This window comes from Fusarium oxysporum, chromosome 13, assembly GCF_000149955.1.
Source record: "Fusarium oxysporum f. sp. lycopersici 4287 chromosome 13, whole genome shotgun sequence".
Classification (NCBI taxonomy): domain Eukaryota; kingdom Fungi; phylum Ascomycota; class Sordariomycetes; order Hypocreales; family Nectriaceae; genus Fusarium; species Fusarium oxysporum.
In genome coordinates this window covers 368,284-383,321 of record NC_030998.1, presented here as the reverse complement: position 1 = coordinate 383,321, position 15,038 = coordinate 368,284, and the positions used below count along the sequence as shown (strand labels likewise).

The window sequence follows — 15,038 nt, the reverse complement described above, 5'->3', positions numbered from 1 at the left end:
CAACAATCCGGGTAACAGAATTCCAGATCTTCCCCAGACCATGGTCCTGGAAATCAAATACCCCAATGTAGATCATCTTGGTACACGATCGTGGGGAAGCCGTGGATACTTGATATCCGGATAAGATATCGTACGCTAAAATAGTTCGAGAGGGGTGATTGATCATGTTACTAGAAAGGGCTAGCTCCTTGAATAAGAGTCAGATATACAGAGTCCAGTGGCAGCGACGATGAACCACAAGAATTCCACTGCGCCATCACCGTTGACTGCTTCGCGAACGGATCAAGAAATCGTCAGACAGCATCAGATAATCTTAATGGGAGCACGGTGTGTCATAGTTGCTTGCTACAGTATCATGAGCCTTGGAATGTCATTGCAATCATTATCCATACGAAGACTAAGTCTTGGGGAAAGCCTGTCGTTATTTGAGAATCTCTTATTTTTCACGACTTCCTGGCAAGTCTATTTTATGTCTATCTATACGCGGGATGTTCTGTCTTGTGGTATTATGTACCTTGATTCCACTACTGGCCCTCGCCAAGCAGCACCAGATTAGCTACGTTCATAATGGCAATAATCAACCATATCACAACTGCAATAGCAGTAGTATACCATGCATTTCGCATTTTCACATCATCCCCTTCATTCCTCTGTCCCGTCACCAACGTTGGTTGTCCTTCAACTTGCAGTCGTGCAGGACCGGACCTAACAGTCATAAACTTATTCCTGCTCGTGAAGTAAATGAGAGGTGCTGTGACAAAGGGAAGAACGATACTCAAGGCCACCTGTGAGCCGTTGAGGGCAGCGTTCAGACCGGACCGACCCACTGCACCAGCGATAATAATGCTCGGCGTGATGCTAATGCTTCTTGTCATCAATCGTCGTAACCAAGGACGCATCTTGACGTTGAGAGCACCCTCGCTGACCATCTGGCCGGCGATAGTGCAGACAATACCCGCCGTGATGCCAGATAACAGCAGAGCCAGTGCAAACAAGATTCCCGCCGCGGGGGAGATTGACGATGCGAGCAAATCGTGTATGCTGAAGATATCGGCGTCAACGGCGTCTGGGTTCTTGTATAAAGAGGCACCGGCAACGATCAGGATAGCCGAGTTGACGAAGAGCGCAAAGGTGAAGAGAGCGATGGCAAGCTCAGCTATGGAAGTCTTGAGTGAGGATTGGATAGCTTCGAGCGATGGGATATAATAGGTCTTTTCGAAGACCTGATTGCCGGATGTACTGCTTGGGGGTGGGCGGGGAGGGACGAGTCCTCGCTTGACATCGTATTCGCGTAGTCGAGGTTGAACAATGCCTGAGCCTAGGTACAGGCTGTGCGGCATGACTGTCGCGCCCAGAATACCGCATGCCTGATACAACCTAAGCTGGTCAGAATACCTCTGTTGCACAACCTCTGCTGGGAGAAACTTACCCTTGTTGCTCAACGATGCTTTTTGATGGCAAATAGCCTTTGAACACCTCCCCGACTGAAGTGTTCTGTATCAACGACAACTGAATACAGAAGCATATGACCACTCCCATAACCAGGCACAGAATAAAGTACTCGAATATTCTGAGACCTCGCATAGACTTATCAGGGTTGTAGAAGAGTAGAATGACCATGACATCTGCGATGGAAATGGCGCATCCTGCGACTAGAGGGACTTTTGGGAAGAGAAGGTTAAGTGCGATTGCAAAGCCGATTACCTGGGATCCTGGTTTTAGCAAACATGACCAGAGGAGTATTCCAAAGGTGGCATACCTCGGCGATATCGGTCGCGATGATGGCGATTTCCGCAAAGATGTACAGTATGATGTTAAGCCATCTCGGTAGAAATGCTCGACAAGCCTCAGCTAGGTTGAGCCCACTGACGGTACCGAGCTTGATAGCGAGACTTTGGAGAAAGATTGCAAAGAGATTAGATAACAGGACAATGAAAAGCAACTTGAAGCGGTAAGATGCACCAGCGGCGATGTCTGTTGAGTAGTTTCCAGGATCAACTAGCAGAACCTTTGTAAGCCATGACCATACAATGAAGATGGGGGGTACATAATAAACAAGACCTACTGTAAGCGACAGCGATTATGAAGCCTGGGCCGATAAAGGATAAGAATTTGACCAACGTCTTCTTGCATCTATGTAGGCGCGAAAACCAAGCGCTAGAATCTCTTCTGGGTGTCGGAGAACATTGCGGCTCTGTAGGTAATATTACCAAACCATTTACTTGCGTTTGTCTATCTTCGACGCTTTGCTCATCCTGGTTGGCTGAGGACATGATGGTGGCCTTGGCGGTCTTGGTATCGGGCTAGAATCGCTTTCTCAGGAGTGAAAAAATGGAAACACGCTATGCCAGAATAAGATCACGTGTCATCGTGAGACAACACGAGGTGACGCGATTTTAGTGAGTTAACCTCTGTTAGGGACATGAAAGGGCTTACGGAATAGAGCATGTGTGTGATAAGCAGTAGTACTGTATCCATGATTGGGGTTAAAACGCTGTTTTGATCGTAGGGAATCATGGTGATACCCAAGGCATATTCCTTGTAGGCAGATACATCTTTCGAAGACATTTTGTCAAGAACGCCAGGTTCATCCTTATCCACTGTAAATTTCCTGTTCCCCTATGGCTTCCATTCATTCTGTTCTTGACCTTTGGGAAGAGCATTGAATTACAGAGGCACCATTGTATCTGGTAAAGGGAACTGCTGAGATTCATCGCGGTGATTGGAGATGGCGGAAAAGATAATTCCGTTTCCGAATTACCCATGACAGATTTCGGAGCGAGTCGGCTGTGCGGAAACGGTTCACTGTCTCCGTATCCGTATCCGAACAGTGCGGATAGCGCGTGCCGTCAAAAGGCCAATGAATAAGTTAGCGGGGTATTGTTATAACTCCTCGATTATTAAATTCGCTGATTCTCATCAAAGGGCTTTAGTTTATTTCTCCCTGTTTCTGTGTCAAGGTAACAAGACTTGAAACAATATTCACGCCTTGAAATTGGCCTTGGTTGGAACAATGACGTCACAGCTCTGGTCCTCAACTCCATGGATTGATTCTGGCGATACATTGCATAAGCGCCGTGTTCCATACATACAAGATGCAACATACCTACACACTCTCGACATTTGGCAACCAAAATCTCTCGGAGGGTCTTCACTCCCGACAGCAGACGTGTTGCCTCAAGGCAAAGGTCCTTGGGTCATCTATATCCACGGTGGGGCATGGCGAGACCCCCTTGTAGACTCGTCGTCCTTTGAAGCTACTGCCCTCAAGCTCCTGAGCTACAAAGACACACCTATCGCAGGTGTCGCATCTGTCAATTATCCTCTTTCAAGCCATCCCAATCATCCTACGCACCCCGCACCACCTCGTGATTCTTCGGGGCCTGTTGATATTGCCCGACAAGCGAAGCATCCTGGTCACATAATCGCTCTACTCACGGCTATCTCATTTCTACAAAATGACCTTGGAGTAGCTCATGATTATGTCCTGTCAGGTCACAGTTGCGGTGCCACCATGACTTTCCAGACAGTAATGAATCCTAATCACTGGTTGGGTAATGCAAAGGGAATTTCGGTTCCGAAGGTGAAGAAACCAAGGGTCATAGCTCCTCTTAACGGACTATATGATCTCGCTGCCTTTATCAACAACCCGCCAGAATCTCATAAACAACTCCAACAACTGTATACCGACTTCACAAAAAATGCATTCGGTGATGATGAGGCGGTCTGGAAGGCTGTCTGCCCTACCAGTGTTGCAGACTGGAGCACAGAGTGGCCTGAAGGCAAGGTCGTCGTTATCACCCAGAGCAAGGGAGACGGTCTTGTCCCTTATGCACAGACTGAACTTATGAAGGATCACCTCAGAAAGACGTCAGCGCTTGAGGTTGTTGAGATGAAAGCTAGCGGTGATCACAATGATCTGTGGAAGCAAGCCGATGAGATAGCATATATTATAAAGTGCGCAATCGGGTATTTAACCAAGATCTGATCCATTGAGGAATTTCGACAATGGAAAATTCAGTTTCGGTCAAGTAGTCAAGTTTGAATTCGAGCAAGTCTACTCAACATTGAATAACCTAAATTTTCGGCATTTTGCTGCCATCCCTCCATGATCCCATCACTGATTTTATTTCTTTGCGGCTAAGCTGGCCTTCCTTCTTTTTAATATACTTGAAAATATACAATTCGATCTTCAGCTCCAATGAGTCCTCATTCTTTCTTGAAGACTTTAACAATCGCTGTAGGCGTTCGTGTCGTTTAGTATAGAACCGAATCTTGTGCTTGAATGGCATATAAGGAAACGCTATGCTCAGGCTGCGTCGTAATTTCCTCTCTTCAGCCTTTTTTCTCTCGTGAAATATATAAGTAGCAGAATCGGCGATATCTGATGGGACGTAGAGGCCAAAAAGCCGTGGGAACTTGTCTTTTGTGCACTTTCGCAGTTAGCCATGAGGGTGCACCGGGTGTGTTGGATTTTGATACTAACACAAGCAAATATCTCCTGCTCTTGCTCTTGCGCCAGATGGCGGCACCGTAGTGCTATAGCTAGGTTCTTGGAATGGACAAATGCATACCCTAGTGGCATCTTCGAGAGATCTTCTCTTGCATAGCGATGCTCTACAACCTAAGATAATTAGTATAAAGAATAGTCTTGGTAAATTAACCAGGGCTAGATATAACTAACTGTTCCGTCATGTTCACTTTTGTAGAATAGTAATCCCGACGCGTTGGAAGAGGCGCCGCGACTAAATGTCTTGAAAGACCGAGGTTGAAGGCCACATGATAGAATATGTAATTGAGGTCGCTTATAAAAGAAGAGCCTCGGACAGCAGGTAGGTTTAACGAAGGTGGACATATTCCTTGGTGAAGGGTGAAAAGAAGTTCATCAAGTGGGGTGCTGAGTTGCTCTACGTCGTGCTCCCTGATTTGTGAAATCAGTGGAGAATCTTTCTTCCGACCGAATCCAGGTGCATAGCGACTAACCTAGAGCTTCTACCATCACTTCTAGGCCTTGGACAAACATAAATAACATATATCTTTCTTATTAAAATACTCGTTCTATCATGACTAGATATTATAATGCCATACTGTAATTCAATCATTGATTCTCAGAATGTGCACAACTTCTCTATAACTCCTTTTTAGTGCCTATGTGCTTCAGTTTCCACAGGCCCCTCAATCAAGTCTCTAGCCAATTATGTTGGCCAGTGCCCCCTGCGAAACCCAGGTAGTTCACTTGTACAGGGGAAACAAATTAGCTGCTTGTTTATCTGTTCAGACTCGCTTCTTAAATATATATGCTGATTATAGACTCATTTTCGTATAAATCTCCAATTTTCAACGCATCTCAAACTTCATGCTTACTTCTCGTGAGAGTGGATGCAATAACAGCTGCACCAACACCACTTCCAGGCGACACCATGAACTCAACATCATCCTTGCCAGTAGGCGACAGTTTCTCCCAACCAAGAATCTCGCCCAGAGCTTTGGACAGCTCTCTCTTGAAATGGGGATGCTTCTCAAACAGAGATCCCTCAACGCCAACATGACATGTCTTGAGATTTCTCTTCATGCATATCGCTGCTACACCCGTTGATGAGAGACGCGCTGCGCGGGTTGTTATGAGTGTTGCAACCTTTCTCATGAACTCGAGCTCCTGTACGTTTGGAGATACTCCGAGCTTTGAGACAGATAGATCATGCGATGTCTTGAAGTCTTTCGACGTATCCCTAAACTCGGGTTAGTGGGAGATCTCATAAATGGGAGGTTGTTAACATACTCTTCGATCGCCGACAAGAACGACGAATCCATAAAATACGGCTCCTGCATCTTCTCCACACTCTGACCCTCCCAAAACGTCTCATGCCTCCTCTTGACATCAAGCATAATCAACCGAAACAACTCCCCAAGATATAGCCCCGCCACCATCTTCTCAAACGCCTGCTGGCCCTTCCTCGGTGATGCATCATCAATAGCGATGTCAAAAGACGTCAACGGCAAAACGACATGCTCATTGTCAAAAGCGCCCCATTCACAATTAATCGCCATGAGTGCTTCGGCGGGAAGACCTTCCATGTCGAGCTTGGGGATGGATTGACATCTCTCGAAGTAGGCGCCGTTGCAGCCTGTGCCGAAAACGCAGCCGATAGCGGTTTCGGAGTTGATGTATGCTGAGGCCATCATCGTGGCGGTTGTGTCGTTTGTTACTACTCGGACCTTGAGAGGGAGTTTCTGTGGGCATGTTAGCTTTCGGCCCCCGTAGTAGAATGATAATACCAACCCTCTTTGCGATGGAATGTCTCAACGATGCCGCTACATCGCGACCTTCACAATCGGCAACATCGAAGCCCTTCGTCCACCTCTGAAGAATGCCCTCGTCAATAGTTCGCTGCGTTGTAGGAAACGAAAAGATGAAGCTCAAGTCGGTGTTTGTTCCAGCTTCAAAATCAGCTGTTTTGAGGAATTCCTCGAGATGTCCAGCGACGAAATCCCAAAGCCTTTCAGCAGGTCCTGTTCTCAGTTCTTTGGGAAGTTTGTGCGTGACTTGGTTGACTTTGAACCCGGATTTTTGTTCGGTTAATTCGACAGAGAACACTCTGAGGTTTGTGCCGCCGAGATCTAGCACGAGGTACTTTCCTGTTTCGTTGCCGGTTGGTTGTTGCATTACCCATGTTGGGTTCATTGGCTGTTGCTGATTAGCTGGTGAGCGTTAGATGACACAATCCGACGCTCACGATGCTGCCACCCTTTACACTCAGCCCTATAATGATCTTAGCTTGCGTTTTCCATGTGACTACTTCCTATCTTACCTTTATCCAACTCATCAATGAAGTGGTTGGTGATATGCTTGAGCTTTGCGGTATCAACCGTAAAGTCTCTCTCAAGCTCTTGGAGATATGTTTGAAGGTTCGCCATTATTACGTCACTGGGAATTTAGATAGCAATACCACTAAAAAAACCAAACACCGGCACAAGGTTTCCCATAAGCTTATATACCATTATCTACGCCAGCTATTCCATCAATCGATCGAAACACCATTGTCGGGCCGGAGCAATTACAATTGTCAATTCACATCCAACAGTGATCTTATGATGACGCTAGATCCACTTTAGGATTCGCCAACGTTCTGTAACTTGCTTTATCTTCTCTAGTCGCTTCGTTGTGGTTCCAAAGGTCCGGTCCGATGGCTCCGGTGCAAAAGCTCCGGTTATCTTGATACCCTAGACCATTGGCTCATGATCTCATCGAGTAAAAACCGTGCTGGGACATCCTTGCTAGTGAACTCGCTTCGGCAAAATCCTCATTGGCCCATCTTGTAAGACCCAAAGAGGCAAAAATAGTATTGATATGGTAATGACTGTGTTTTGACTATGTCTGATCTCATCTTCCTGCTTCAACATTCTGACCAAATCGTACCCAAGTCGAACGTAAACAGCATACTTAACTAGATGGTGATCAGTGGGGCCTCGACATATAAATCAGCGAACCTCTCTCCCAGAAGCTTAGGGAGCTTAGCCACTTCTGACAATGCCTTTCCCCACCCAAAATTCTCAGACCAAGAATCGACAAAAGTCTGTTGCGCGTCACCACGACCCTCATTCCACTCTGGCGAAGACCATGTGTTATGCACATCATTCCACTGTTCGGCACCATCCTTGTGCTTACCGGGATTCCAGTCATCTTCGGGTGACTCCGTCTCGGGAAAAGGTTTCTTCGCTTTGAGGACTCTCTCACCTTGCGCAAGGATGTTGAAGGCTTTGAGAGTATCCTCAGACATGATAGCTGGTGGGCCTTCCATGAGAACACCCATCATAAGCTTCAAGCTAGCGGAGTTATTGTCGAGCAAATCGTCGATATTGTTCCTTTGACTGCTCTTGGTGGGATCCTGACTCTCATCATCTGTTCCATCTCGTCAGCAAATCGTCAGTGAATACTGGCTCGCTGGACTTGCACTTGGCCCAGAGACCCGTTGGCACTTGTTTGTACTCTTGTGTCATGCCCCATTTCGCATGGGCGACACCATCTTGAACGATCTCAATCTTCATCTCTGACTTGGTCATGGCCTACTTGAAGTGCATTGGCCGAGGGTAGATGGGAGGACCTTTCGAAGAGACTTAGTTGACTACTTTGCCGTTCTCGTCGACCAGCTGGGCATCTTGGACTGCCATCTTACATCCAACGACGAACGAGAAAGATCCTCCGCGAACGACCCAATCAGCATTCTGGACTCGATCAATAGAAGAACTATTGTTCAGAAGTCCTGAAGTGGCAAGGAACGTGTGTCCTTGATTGAGGTCACCAGGTAAAATATCTTCTTCGCCCTCAGCGATCAGGGCGCGGTCCTCTTCTGCCGCCCGGCTGTTTGACTGCTGACTGCTTGCCTGTAGAACGAGATGGTAGAATTCCTCGATATTGGCCTCCTTCTCGTCCCCCTTATCCGCACCAAAGTTGATGTCAAACTTGGCTACCTTAATATCGACATGCACACGTCCAGCAAGCGGCGGTCCCCACATAAATAAATCCGCTCCGACTTCAACGGAGATATGCGTGTGAATAAACAAGACATCGCTGTTGAAGCGAACGCCAACACAAATGCCTGCACTAGACGCGAAGTGGAAAGGCTTGTAATTGATGAGAAAGTTGGCAAAAGCGTCAAACCAAGCTTCGATAGGGCCAGCACTAAAAGCTGTGTGCAGTCTTCCACCGCCCATACAAACTTTGGGCGTTATCGCGAAGTACGCCTCGCCAGATAGGCTGAGATGGCTTCCGAGAGACCAACTGATGCCTAAACGCGGTGGATTTGGCTAACTGTCTGGGATTCTGAAGGCTTGATGATAACCGCGGAGAGTGAAGACGAAGTTGCTAACGAGAGACTTGTCTGCATGCGTAGCGTCAAACCAATAAAATAACGCGAAACCTCCCGTGAGATGGCAGTTGGGGTCCAAAATGAACGACTTGGGCGACAGTTGACCTTCCACTCTCATAGTTCCGTAGTCAAAGTCAACCGTAACACCAATGCCAAGCTCAACATGAACAAATTTGACAGGAGACTTGGCATTGGGAATGTCAACCAGAGCAACGGCGTATATACCCAATTTGACAGATTGGCCAAACATGACCACCGCAACAGCATGGAGGGAAATCATCTGGAAGGCATCGATCGTCATACCAGCAGCTGCCCAGTACGTATCACCCAGAGTTCCAGAACCTGATAACGATGGTGATGCTGATTCATCAGTGGCAGAGCCTATTGTGTCCCTTCAGGCTGATGAGTCTGGGGATGCGGTTACCAAGAACGGGGAACGCGACGACAGCTTTGTGGTGAGGTCCCGTGCTCTGAGACACCATCTCCCTCCGCACCATCGAGCACCCATCACAGAGCATCTCCATGATGCTATAGGATCCAGTGTGCCCCATGGTGTTCCTATCGCGAGACTAGCTGCTACAAGAAGCCTTGGGGCTCCTCAAACCAGCATGTTCATCAGAACAGCGAGAGCTGGATCACGATCTTCGCGCCTAGCTGGTCCACCTGTTTACACGTGCAACGCATAATCTCTCTAGCGAGACGTCATCATCCAAGACAAAGACTGCCTGCTCCAGGACATTGTTTTCTCCGTTCTCGTGTCACATAACAAATATAGTAGTTATCAGCTCACAGAGTTCGACATAGCCATTGAGCTCAGCATGTCAGCTGACAATAACTGCATCATGGAAACCTACGCAGGTCCTGGTGCTCGGATGCTGAGCAACCTTCGCTTCAATGTTCTCGTGTCTTTTACTACCATGCCTGTTACGGAGAGAAAGGGTTTGTTGTTGCGGCTTATTCTGCCAAGTCACAAGGGATGGATCAGAATGCAGGACGTTCATGAGATGAGCTTCATGCTGACGCTCGCTCAGCTGAATACTTTTGGTGGGAATAGGAGGTTTTCATTCTACACGTTTGCTTACTACAAGTTTGATCACAAGCATGACCCCATCACCGCTTATTTTGGGGTCTCACTTAAGAAAGCTGCCTAGTCATGATCTCATTCAGTCACTACTATAGCACATCGTTCTTTGAGTATTTCATAAGGAAAATAGCAAATTGTCATTCTCTTAAATACAAGGCCTTAATCAAACTCTGCTCTCGGAACCAGAAACTGTTAACTAAGCTAGCATCTTTAAATAGCCGTTCCCCTTCAGCTCTGACCTTCCTTCGGAGCCGTCGCCCTCGTCCAAGTCTGCATCCGTTGGAGGGGGTTTTGTCGGGGTGAAAGTTGTTCAACAATCCAATATCGACGTGGGTGATAACGTGCTTGCAATTCTGGCATGGCGATCACATGTGCTTATAGCCGTTGTCATCGTCCGGGTCTCGCTTCGTTTCACTTTCTATGTATATCTGCTTGAGTGAATACCCCTCCCACAAGTCCTCGTTGGCCGAAAATGATGGGTTAAGTGCAAGACCTTGCACCTTATCCCGACCCTCCTTGCGGTTTGCGCCACTGTAAAACATGTTAGTGAATGGAGCGGTGATACAATTGCAGTGCTTACTTACAGCTTATGTATGAATGGGTAGATTTCGCCGCAGTTTTCGAATTTTGCCTTGGCGATGCATCGAAGTCGAATTTATGATCTTGGTTGTCTTGGTCAGTCTAGACTGAATTCTTGATGCCGTTTTAATTCATGAGTAGGCCGAATTGACTCCTCTGAAACCGTGTTTTCCAGTCACTGAGTTGCTTCGGCGCGAAGTTCTGACCACCCATCGAAGCACCGAGGGAGAAGTCGACCTTACTCTTCTGACCCGGACCCCATGTGCATTGGAAGATTGCCGGTGGGGGTCCATGACCTGTTTTTCCTATGAAGGCCATGGCTTGTGCATCGTGCAACTTGTTTATGTCTCTGGATCCTCCAATAGTGAAGCACCAGCGGGCATAAACGGCGGTGAGGGGGAGAAAGAAGTTGAACCTGGCGGAGTTGGGCAGAGTTGGTCCCATAAGAGGGAGGAAGAGACCGAGGAGATCATAATGACACCAATAAGGGAGCATCTCATTATCTGTGCCAAGAGGATAATTGTGGCTCCAGGCGGCGTCGAGGTTAACTTCAAATTTAGACCACGGCTTGTCTGGGTCCTCGTCTGGGTCCCTTATTGAGTCTGGTTCTCGTTTCGTATGTCCTGTCGGTTTGAGGTATATATGCTATCTTGGTTCAAAGTTTGTATCAGCTTTGTTTCCGTTTCTGGGTTCAAAGTTTTCTTTTTCAACGTCGGCCTTCACCACTTCGAACTGGTTCTTATCGAGAGGGCTATATTTATAAAAATACCATCAGATAAGTCGTCACTATAAATGTGTCGTGACCAAAGAGGGAACTCTCACCATAGCTTATAGATTGTTTGCAGTTTGTCTTTCTTCGCCACGGCGTTGTCTATGCCGAACGACTCTGGATTTGAGAAACATCCCTTAGGAATAGATAGATCTAGATATTGAGGCCGCACATGCCAGAGCATATTCCAGGTCCTCTTTTGTTACTATTCTCACTGTTTCAAGGTCATACGTATGAAGTTTGACCAACTCTTTGTCGACAAAGTTCACAGGACGTGCCATGGTCACTTTGCGTAAGGGAATATTATATTCAATGTAAAAACAGACATGAAATACTCCACTTTATATGTTTGAAAGGAGGCACATGCATGCATAGAAGCACATGATCAGACTGTTACGAGTCCCAAAAGGGAAGGCGGAGTTGTCCAGATGTACCGGTTTGTACATGTCATGAAATAGGGTGTACAGAAAAGAGCGATGCTGATAAAGGCAAGCCAGCGTTGTCGGGTGGATCAATCATATCATCAACCTGGCGACTTAATCTCTCCAACAGTACTGTGGTTTCTGGGTTATTTTGCGACGCTACTTCGTCATCCTAAAAAGAGTGAAATATGAAGACGGAAGTATGAAGTCGCATTGAACGTGAAGCATGGTAGAAATCTATGCTTCGCCCTCAGGAAATCCTTTCTTACTGTGTGCTCGGTATAGGAGGATAAATAAAGTTGTCCTACGTTCCCTTTGCCACTTGGACAAGGGATTCACAATTGTCGCATGGAGGAATGATGTACAGGGCTTTGCCAAGCCTTTGGGGGTTTCCTTGTGCATCTCCTTCGGTGAGTATTTGTCTGTCAACACCGTATCCTCCAAGAAAAAGCTCTTCAGAGCCAAGCCATTAACATTTCCCCGCATTGCAATAGTCCAGAAGCGACTGAGTTGTGAGAAGGGTTGTAAGTGCAGGTCTTCAGGGAATACTCTATTTTACACTTACAATATATGGAGAAAAGGAGATGTTTCTCCACAGTTCCCAAAGTACGTTCCTGCCTTGCCTTTTTTGGTTCGGTTTGGTGAGTTGTCGACATCCCACACTTTGCCCTCTATCAGCTGTGTCTGGATGCCATTCCAGCCATGCAGAAGATCGAACTGGGTTCTTTGGAGTCTCTCCTGCCACTTCCCTAACTAAGTTTTATTGCCCCAATCATATCCAGCGATAGAGGATCCTAGAGCGAAGTAGACACCGCCCTTGTCTGCGACCCACGTGCATTGCAAGACGGTAGGTACAGTACCAACGCCCTTTTGTTCATCTGCCATTGCAGTGATACCTGGATCCTTAGGGGGATTCAGGGGCCTTGGTGTCTTCCTGTCCCCTCCAATCTTAGCACACCAACGTCCATATACTGCTGTCAGAGGAAGGAAGAAGTTGTCTTTAGTAGCACCACCGAGGTAATTTTTCAAAAGGGATAGAATGAAACCAAGAATGTCATATTGATTCCAGTAAGATACTCCATCCTTAGACGTAAGGCTTGTAATCCTCGCAGGATTTGGAGTGGTGTGTTTCCAGGTGCTGATAAAGTTAACGTTGAATTTTGGAGGATGTGTCAAGTGGTTCACCCGTTAGCGTGCGGTAGATATGCTGTGCGGAATCATACACCTTGTCAGGCTTTTTGGTCTTTGGCTTGAGAGGCTTGAAGTTATGTTCTACATACCAACCTGTTGGAACCTTCCTGTCTAAAGGGCTACATTTCAAACTCTCATCAGCGTACCGTCTTATTTCTTCGGAGGATGGGTACTGACCAGAGAGAAAGAAATTGCTTGTCGACAGAGATTAATGTTTGCTTAGTGGTTTCGTTTGGGTGCGTCGTACAGACGTTATACAAAAAGCCGAATATCTAGCTCAACATGTCAGTGGGATTTCAAAGTGTGCTATTTTGAGATTCAGACCTTTTCCTTTTCTCAATTGTACATATAAATCAAGCTCTCCTCACAGAACCTGAGGTATTTCGGATCTAAGGCACTGGTCATCTTGCTGGTGATCGGTGGTAGGGATCAGAAGTCCGCTTCCTATTGGCGGGAAGTGCCATAGAAAGTGAAACAACAACAGTGCGATAGACCACCTTGATAATATAAGCACTAACATCTATTCTCTCACCAATGTGCACTAATATTGACCTTAGGTACCAGTCTGGCCCTACCGTTTTAAGCTTAGTCATTCACATCTGACATCACCAGCCCGAGCCGTGTATATAAATGTACCTCGATCATCACCTCCCCCATCACAATCTCTACTTCAACAATTCAACGATCACACTCTACTTCCCCGCAATCATATAACTTACACACACCTGCTGCCCAACATGAGTCAATACACCACAATTTCCGACGGCGTAGTGGTGACCGACAATGGGGTACATCATGACCTTCCCCTTCTTGCAGCCCAGTGTGACTAACCGGCAAAATTCTAGATCCCGCCCCCAGCGAACTGGGTCAATTCCTACGAGGATATGGGAGGGGACATGCTTTGGGGCCAAGGTGGTCAAATGGAAGATGAGGTACGGGGACGTGGCATTGACGGAGATGTCAGGCCTCACTATGGAATGGCACCCTACACAGGAGAAGCACTCTATCTTTTCGAAGTTGGAAGTGGCCAATTCTTCTTCTTCAATGCCATTGATGGGTCCATGCTGCAGATCAGGGATCAGAGTGATCTGAAGAGCATTGTGGATATCCTTGACGATGACAACAAGGGGTTACCCGCACTTGACATTGAAGAGATTTAGCTCCACGATTGAGGAGTGCATGTAGAGGAAATTTCAATATCACGAGAATAAACCAATTAGTTAATCCAGCGACTTTCATGCATTGTGATTAGAGAAGAAGGCGGAGGAATCACACCAACAAGCAGGTTTCTACTCCCTCGACTCCATGCCTCTTCGGCTCTTATCAGATTATGCAGTAAGATATCATGTGCCAAGTAGTCAATAGTTGAGATATGCTAGTCTCGTTTAGTCCAAAATGTCAATATTATGTCAATACTATGTCAATCAACAGCACGGCACGTTCTCAACGACGGGCTGATATCAACTCTCTCTTATTGCCTCATCCTAGAGCTTTGACCTCTTGCTTCCGCTGAGATCGCGTTTTGCGTAGAGATCTACCACCTGTCGATCATAAAAGCGGGATATCAAAGCGGGGTTCCAAGACAACCAGGCCCCAACTAGGAAATGGTTTAGGCTATCAATAGGCATGTTAACAGCTGAATCGGAACGTGCAGCGCGCTAAGAGCGAAAGGGCAGCGCCTGCAGATGCCAACTTGGCCATCACCCAGGACTGGTAAAGTCGCTATGCTGGTTTTGGTTCCTTGCATTTCCCCAATCAAATACTCAGCATCATCGGGAGGCAAGAGGATCCTTCGGCATTAGGTTAATACCTGACGTAGTGAGCTTACGACAGTCCTTCTCTGCGGCGCTTTGAATAGCAACCCTTCTAAGTGTTATCACAAGATCTATAATAGATATGGAAAGTCTACACAAGAAAATAAACCTTCTCATATCTCGAAAATAAATAGCTAATTTCTTTTAGAAATCTCTGCTATGTAATATTAGAGCGGATAGGGAGTTTTCATGGCATAAGGTCAGCTATAGGCTACAGCTGAGGTCTAAACGTTCGACGCAGCATATGAAATCCCTCGCTTATTAATGCATCTAAAATATTGAGCTATAGGCTTCTTTCTCGGCAACATTTAT

At 46.7% G+C, this 15,038-nt stretch overlaps 7 protein-coding genes across 8 annotated transcripts; 2 read left to right on the top strand and 5 right to left on the bottom strand.

The window, feature by feature from the left end:
- Positions 1 to 379: 379 nt before the first annotated feature.
- Positions 380 to 2,354, bottom strand: FOXG_12012 (manganese transporter). The gene is made up of 4 exons (XM_018391743.1): positions 2,066 to 2,354; positions 1,760 to 1,998; positions 1,430 to 1,704; positions 380 to 1,377 (listed from the first exon to the last, which is right to left on the bottom strand). Exons 1-4 carry the CDS (start codon positions 2,271 to 2,273, stop codon positions 525 to 527), a joined length of 1,575 nt encoding a protein of 524 aa, XP_018250454.1. The 5' UTR covers positions 2,274 to 2,354; the 3' UTR covers positions 380 to 524.
- Positions 2,355 to 2,813: 459 nt separating this feature from the next.
- Positions 2,814 to 4,196, top strand: FOXG_12011 (uncharacterized protein). The gene has a single exon (XM_018391742.1). The coding sequence runs from the start codon at positions 3,014 to 3,016 to the stop codon at positions 3,986 to 3,988; it is 975 nt and encodes a 324-aa protein (XP_018250453.1). The 5' UTR covers positions 2,814 to 3,013; the 3' UTR covers positions 3,989 to 4,196.
- Positions 4,197 to 5,241: 1,045 nt separating this feature from the next.
- Positions 5,242 to 6,943, bottom strand: FOXG_12010 (hexokinase). 2 transcript variants are annotated; one of them, XM_018391740.1, is made up of 5 exons: positions 6,810 to 6,943; positions 6,735 to 6,760; positions 6,281 to 6,685; positions 5,780 to 6,231; positions 5,242 to 5,729 (listed from the first exon to the last, which is right to left on the bottom strand). In XM_018391740.1, exons 1-5 carry the CDS (start codon positions 6,913 to 6,915, stop codon positions 5,348 to 5,350), a joined length of 1,371 nt encoding a protein of 456 aa, XP_018250451.1. In that variant the 5' UTR covers positions 6,916 to 6,943; the 3' UTR covers positions 5,242 to 5,347. The 2 variants fall into 2 exon arrangements, with proteins under 2 accessions (XP_018250451.1, XP_018250452.1); XM_018391741.1 differs by having other exon boundaries at positions 6,281 to 6,760.
- Positions 6,944 to 7,445: 502 nt separating this feature from the next.
- On the bottom strand, positions 7,446 to 9,391 carry FOXG_20650 (uncharacterized protein; the record flags this gene model as incomplete). The annotated part of the gene is made up of 5 exons (XM_018400946.1): positions 7,446 to 7,886; positions 7,936 to 8,064; positions 8,128 to 8,786; positions 8,811 to 9,227; positions 9,292 to 9,391. 5 exons carry the CDS (start codon positions 9,389 to 9,391, stop codon positions 7,446 to 7,448), a joined length of 1,746 nt encoding a protein of 581 aa, XP_018250450.1.
- Positions 9,392 to 10,316: 925 nt separating this feature from the next.
- FOXG_20649 (uncharacterized protein) lies at positions 10,317 to 10,493 on the bottom strand (the record flags this gene model as incomplete). Its single annotated transcript, XM_018400945.1, has 1 exon — positions 10,317 to 10,493. The coding sequence occupies one exon, from the start codon at positions 10,491 to 10,493 to the stop codon at positions 10,317 to 10,319; it is 177 nt and encodes a 58-aa protein (XP_018250449.1).
- A 163-nt stretch (positions 10,494 to 10,656) lies between these two features.
- Positions 10,657 to 11,580, bottom strand: FOXG_12007 (uncharacterized protein; the record flags this gene model as incomplete). Its single annotated transcript, XM_018391739.1, has 3 exons — positions 10,657 to 11,175; positions 11,242 to 11,281; positions 11,531 to 11,580. The coding sequence occupies 3 exons, from the start codon at positions 11,578 to 11,580 to the stop codon at positions 10,657 to 10,659; spliced, it is 609 nt and encodes a 202-aa protein (XP_018250448.1).
- A 2,006-nt stretch (positions 11,581 to 13,586) lies between these two features.
- FOXG_12006 (uncharacterized protein) lies at positions 13,587 to 14,144 on the top strand. Its single transcript, XM_018391738.1, has 2 exons — positions 13,587 to 13,700; positions 13,758 to 14,144. Exons 1-2 carry the CDS (start codon positions 13,650 to 13,652, stop codon positions 14,070 to 14,072), a joined length of 366 nt encoding a protein of 121 aa, XP_018250447.1. The 5' UTR covers positions 13,587 to 13,649; the 3' UTR covers positions 14,073 to 14,144.
- The last annotated feature ends 894 nt before the right edge of the window (positions 14,145 to 15,038 follow it).

Bases quoted from the DNA above. Each gene is read 5' to 3' on its own strand.
- FOXG_12012 (XM_018391743.1), bottom strand. From the start codon at position 2,273: ATGTCCTCAGCCAACCAGGATGAGCAAAGCGTCGAAGATAGACAAACG. The intron at 1,999-2,065 runs GTAGGTCTTGTT...AGGTTCTGCTAG, and splicing joins CATAATCGCTGTCGCTTACA to TTGATCCTGGAAACTACTCA. The intron at 1,378-1,429 runs GTAAGTTTCTCC...TGACCAGCTTAG, and splicing joins AGCATCGTTGAGCAACAAGG to GTTGTATCAGGCATGCGGTA.
- FOXG_12011 (XM_018391742.1), top strand. From the start codon at position 3,014: ATGACGTCACAGCTCTGGTCCTCAACTCCATGGATTGATTCTGGCGAT.
- FOXG_12010 (XM_018391740.1), bottom strand. From the start codon at position 6,915: ATGGCGAACCTTCAAACATATCTCCAAGAGCTTGAGAGAGACTTTACG. The intron at 6,686-6,734 runs GTGAGCGTCGGA...AATCAGCAACAG, and splicing joins GTGTAAAGGGTGGCAGCATC to CCAATGAACCCAACATGGGT. The intron at 5,730-5,779 runs GTATGTTAACAA...ACCCGAGTTTAG, and splicing joins TTCTTGTCGGCGATCGAAGA to GGATACGTCGAAAGACTTCA.
- FOXG_12006 (XM_018391738.1), top strand. From the start codon at position 13,650: ATGAGTCAATACACCACAATTTCCGACGGCGTAGTGGTGACCGACAAT. The intron at 13,701-13,757 runs GTACATCATGAC...GCAAAATTCTAG, and splicing joins TAGTGGTGACCGACAATGGG to ATCCCGCCCCCAGCGAACTG.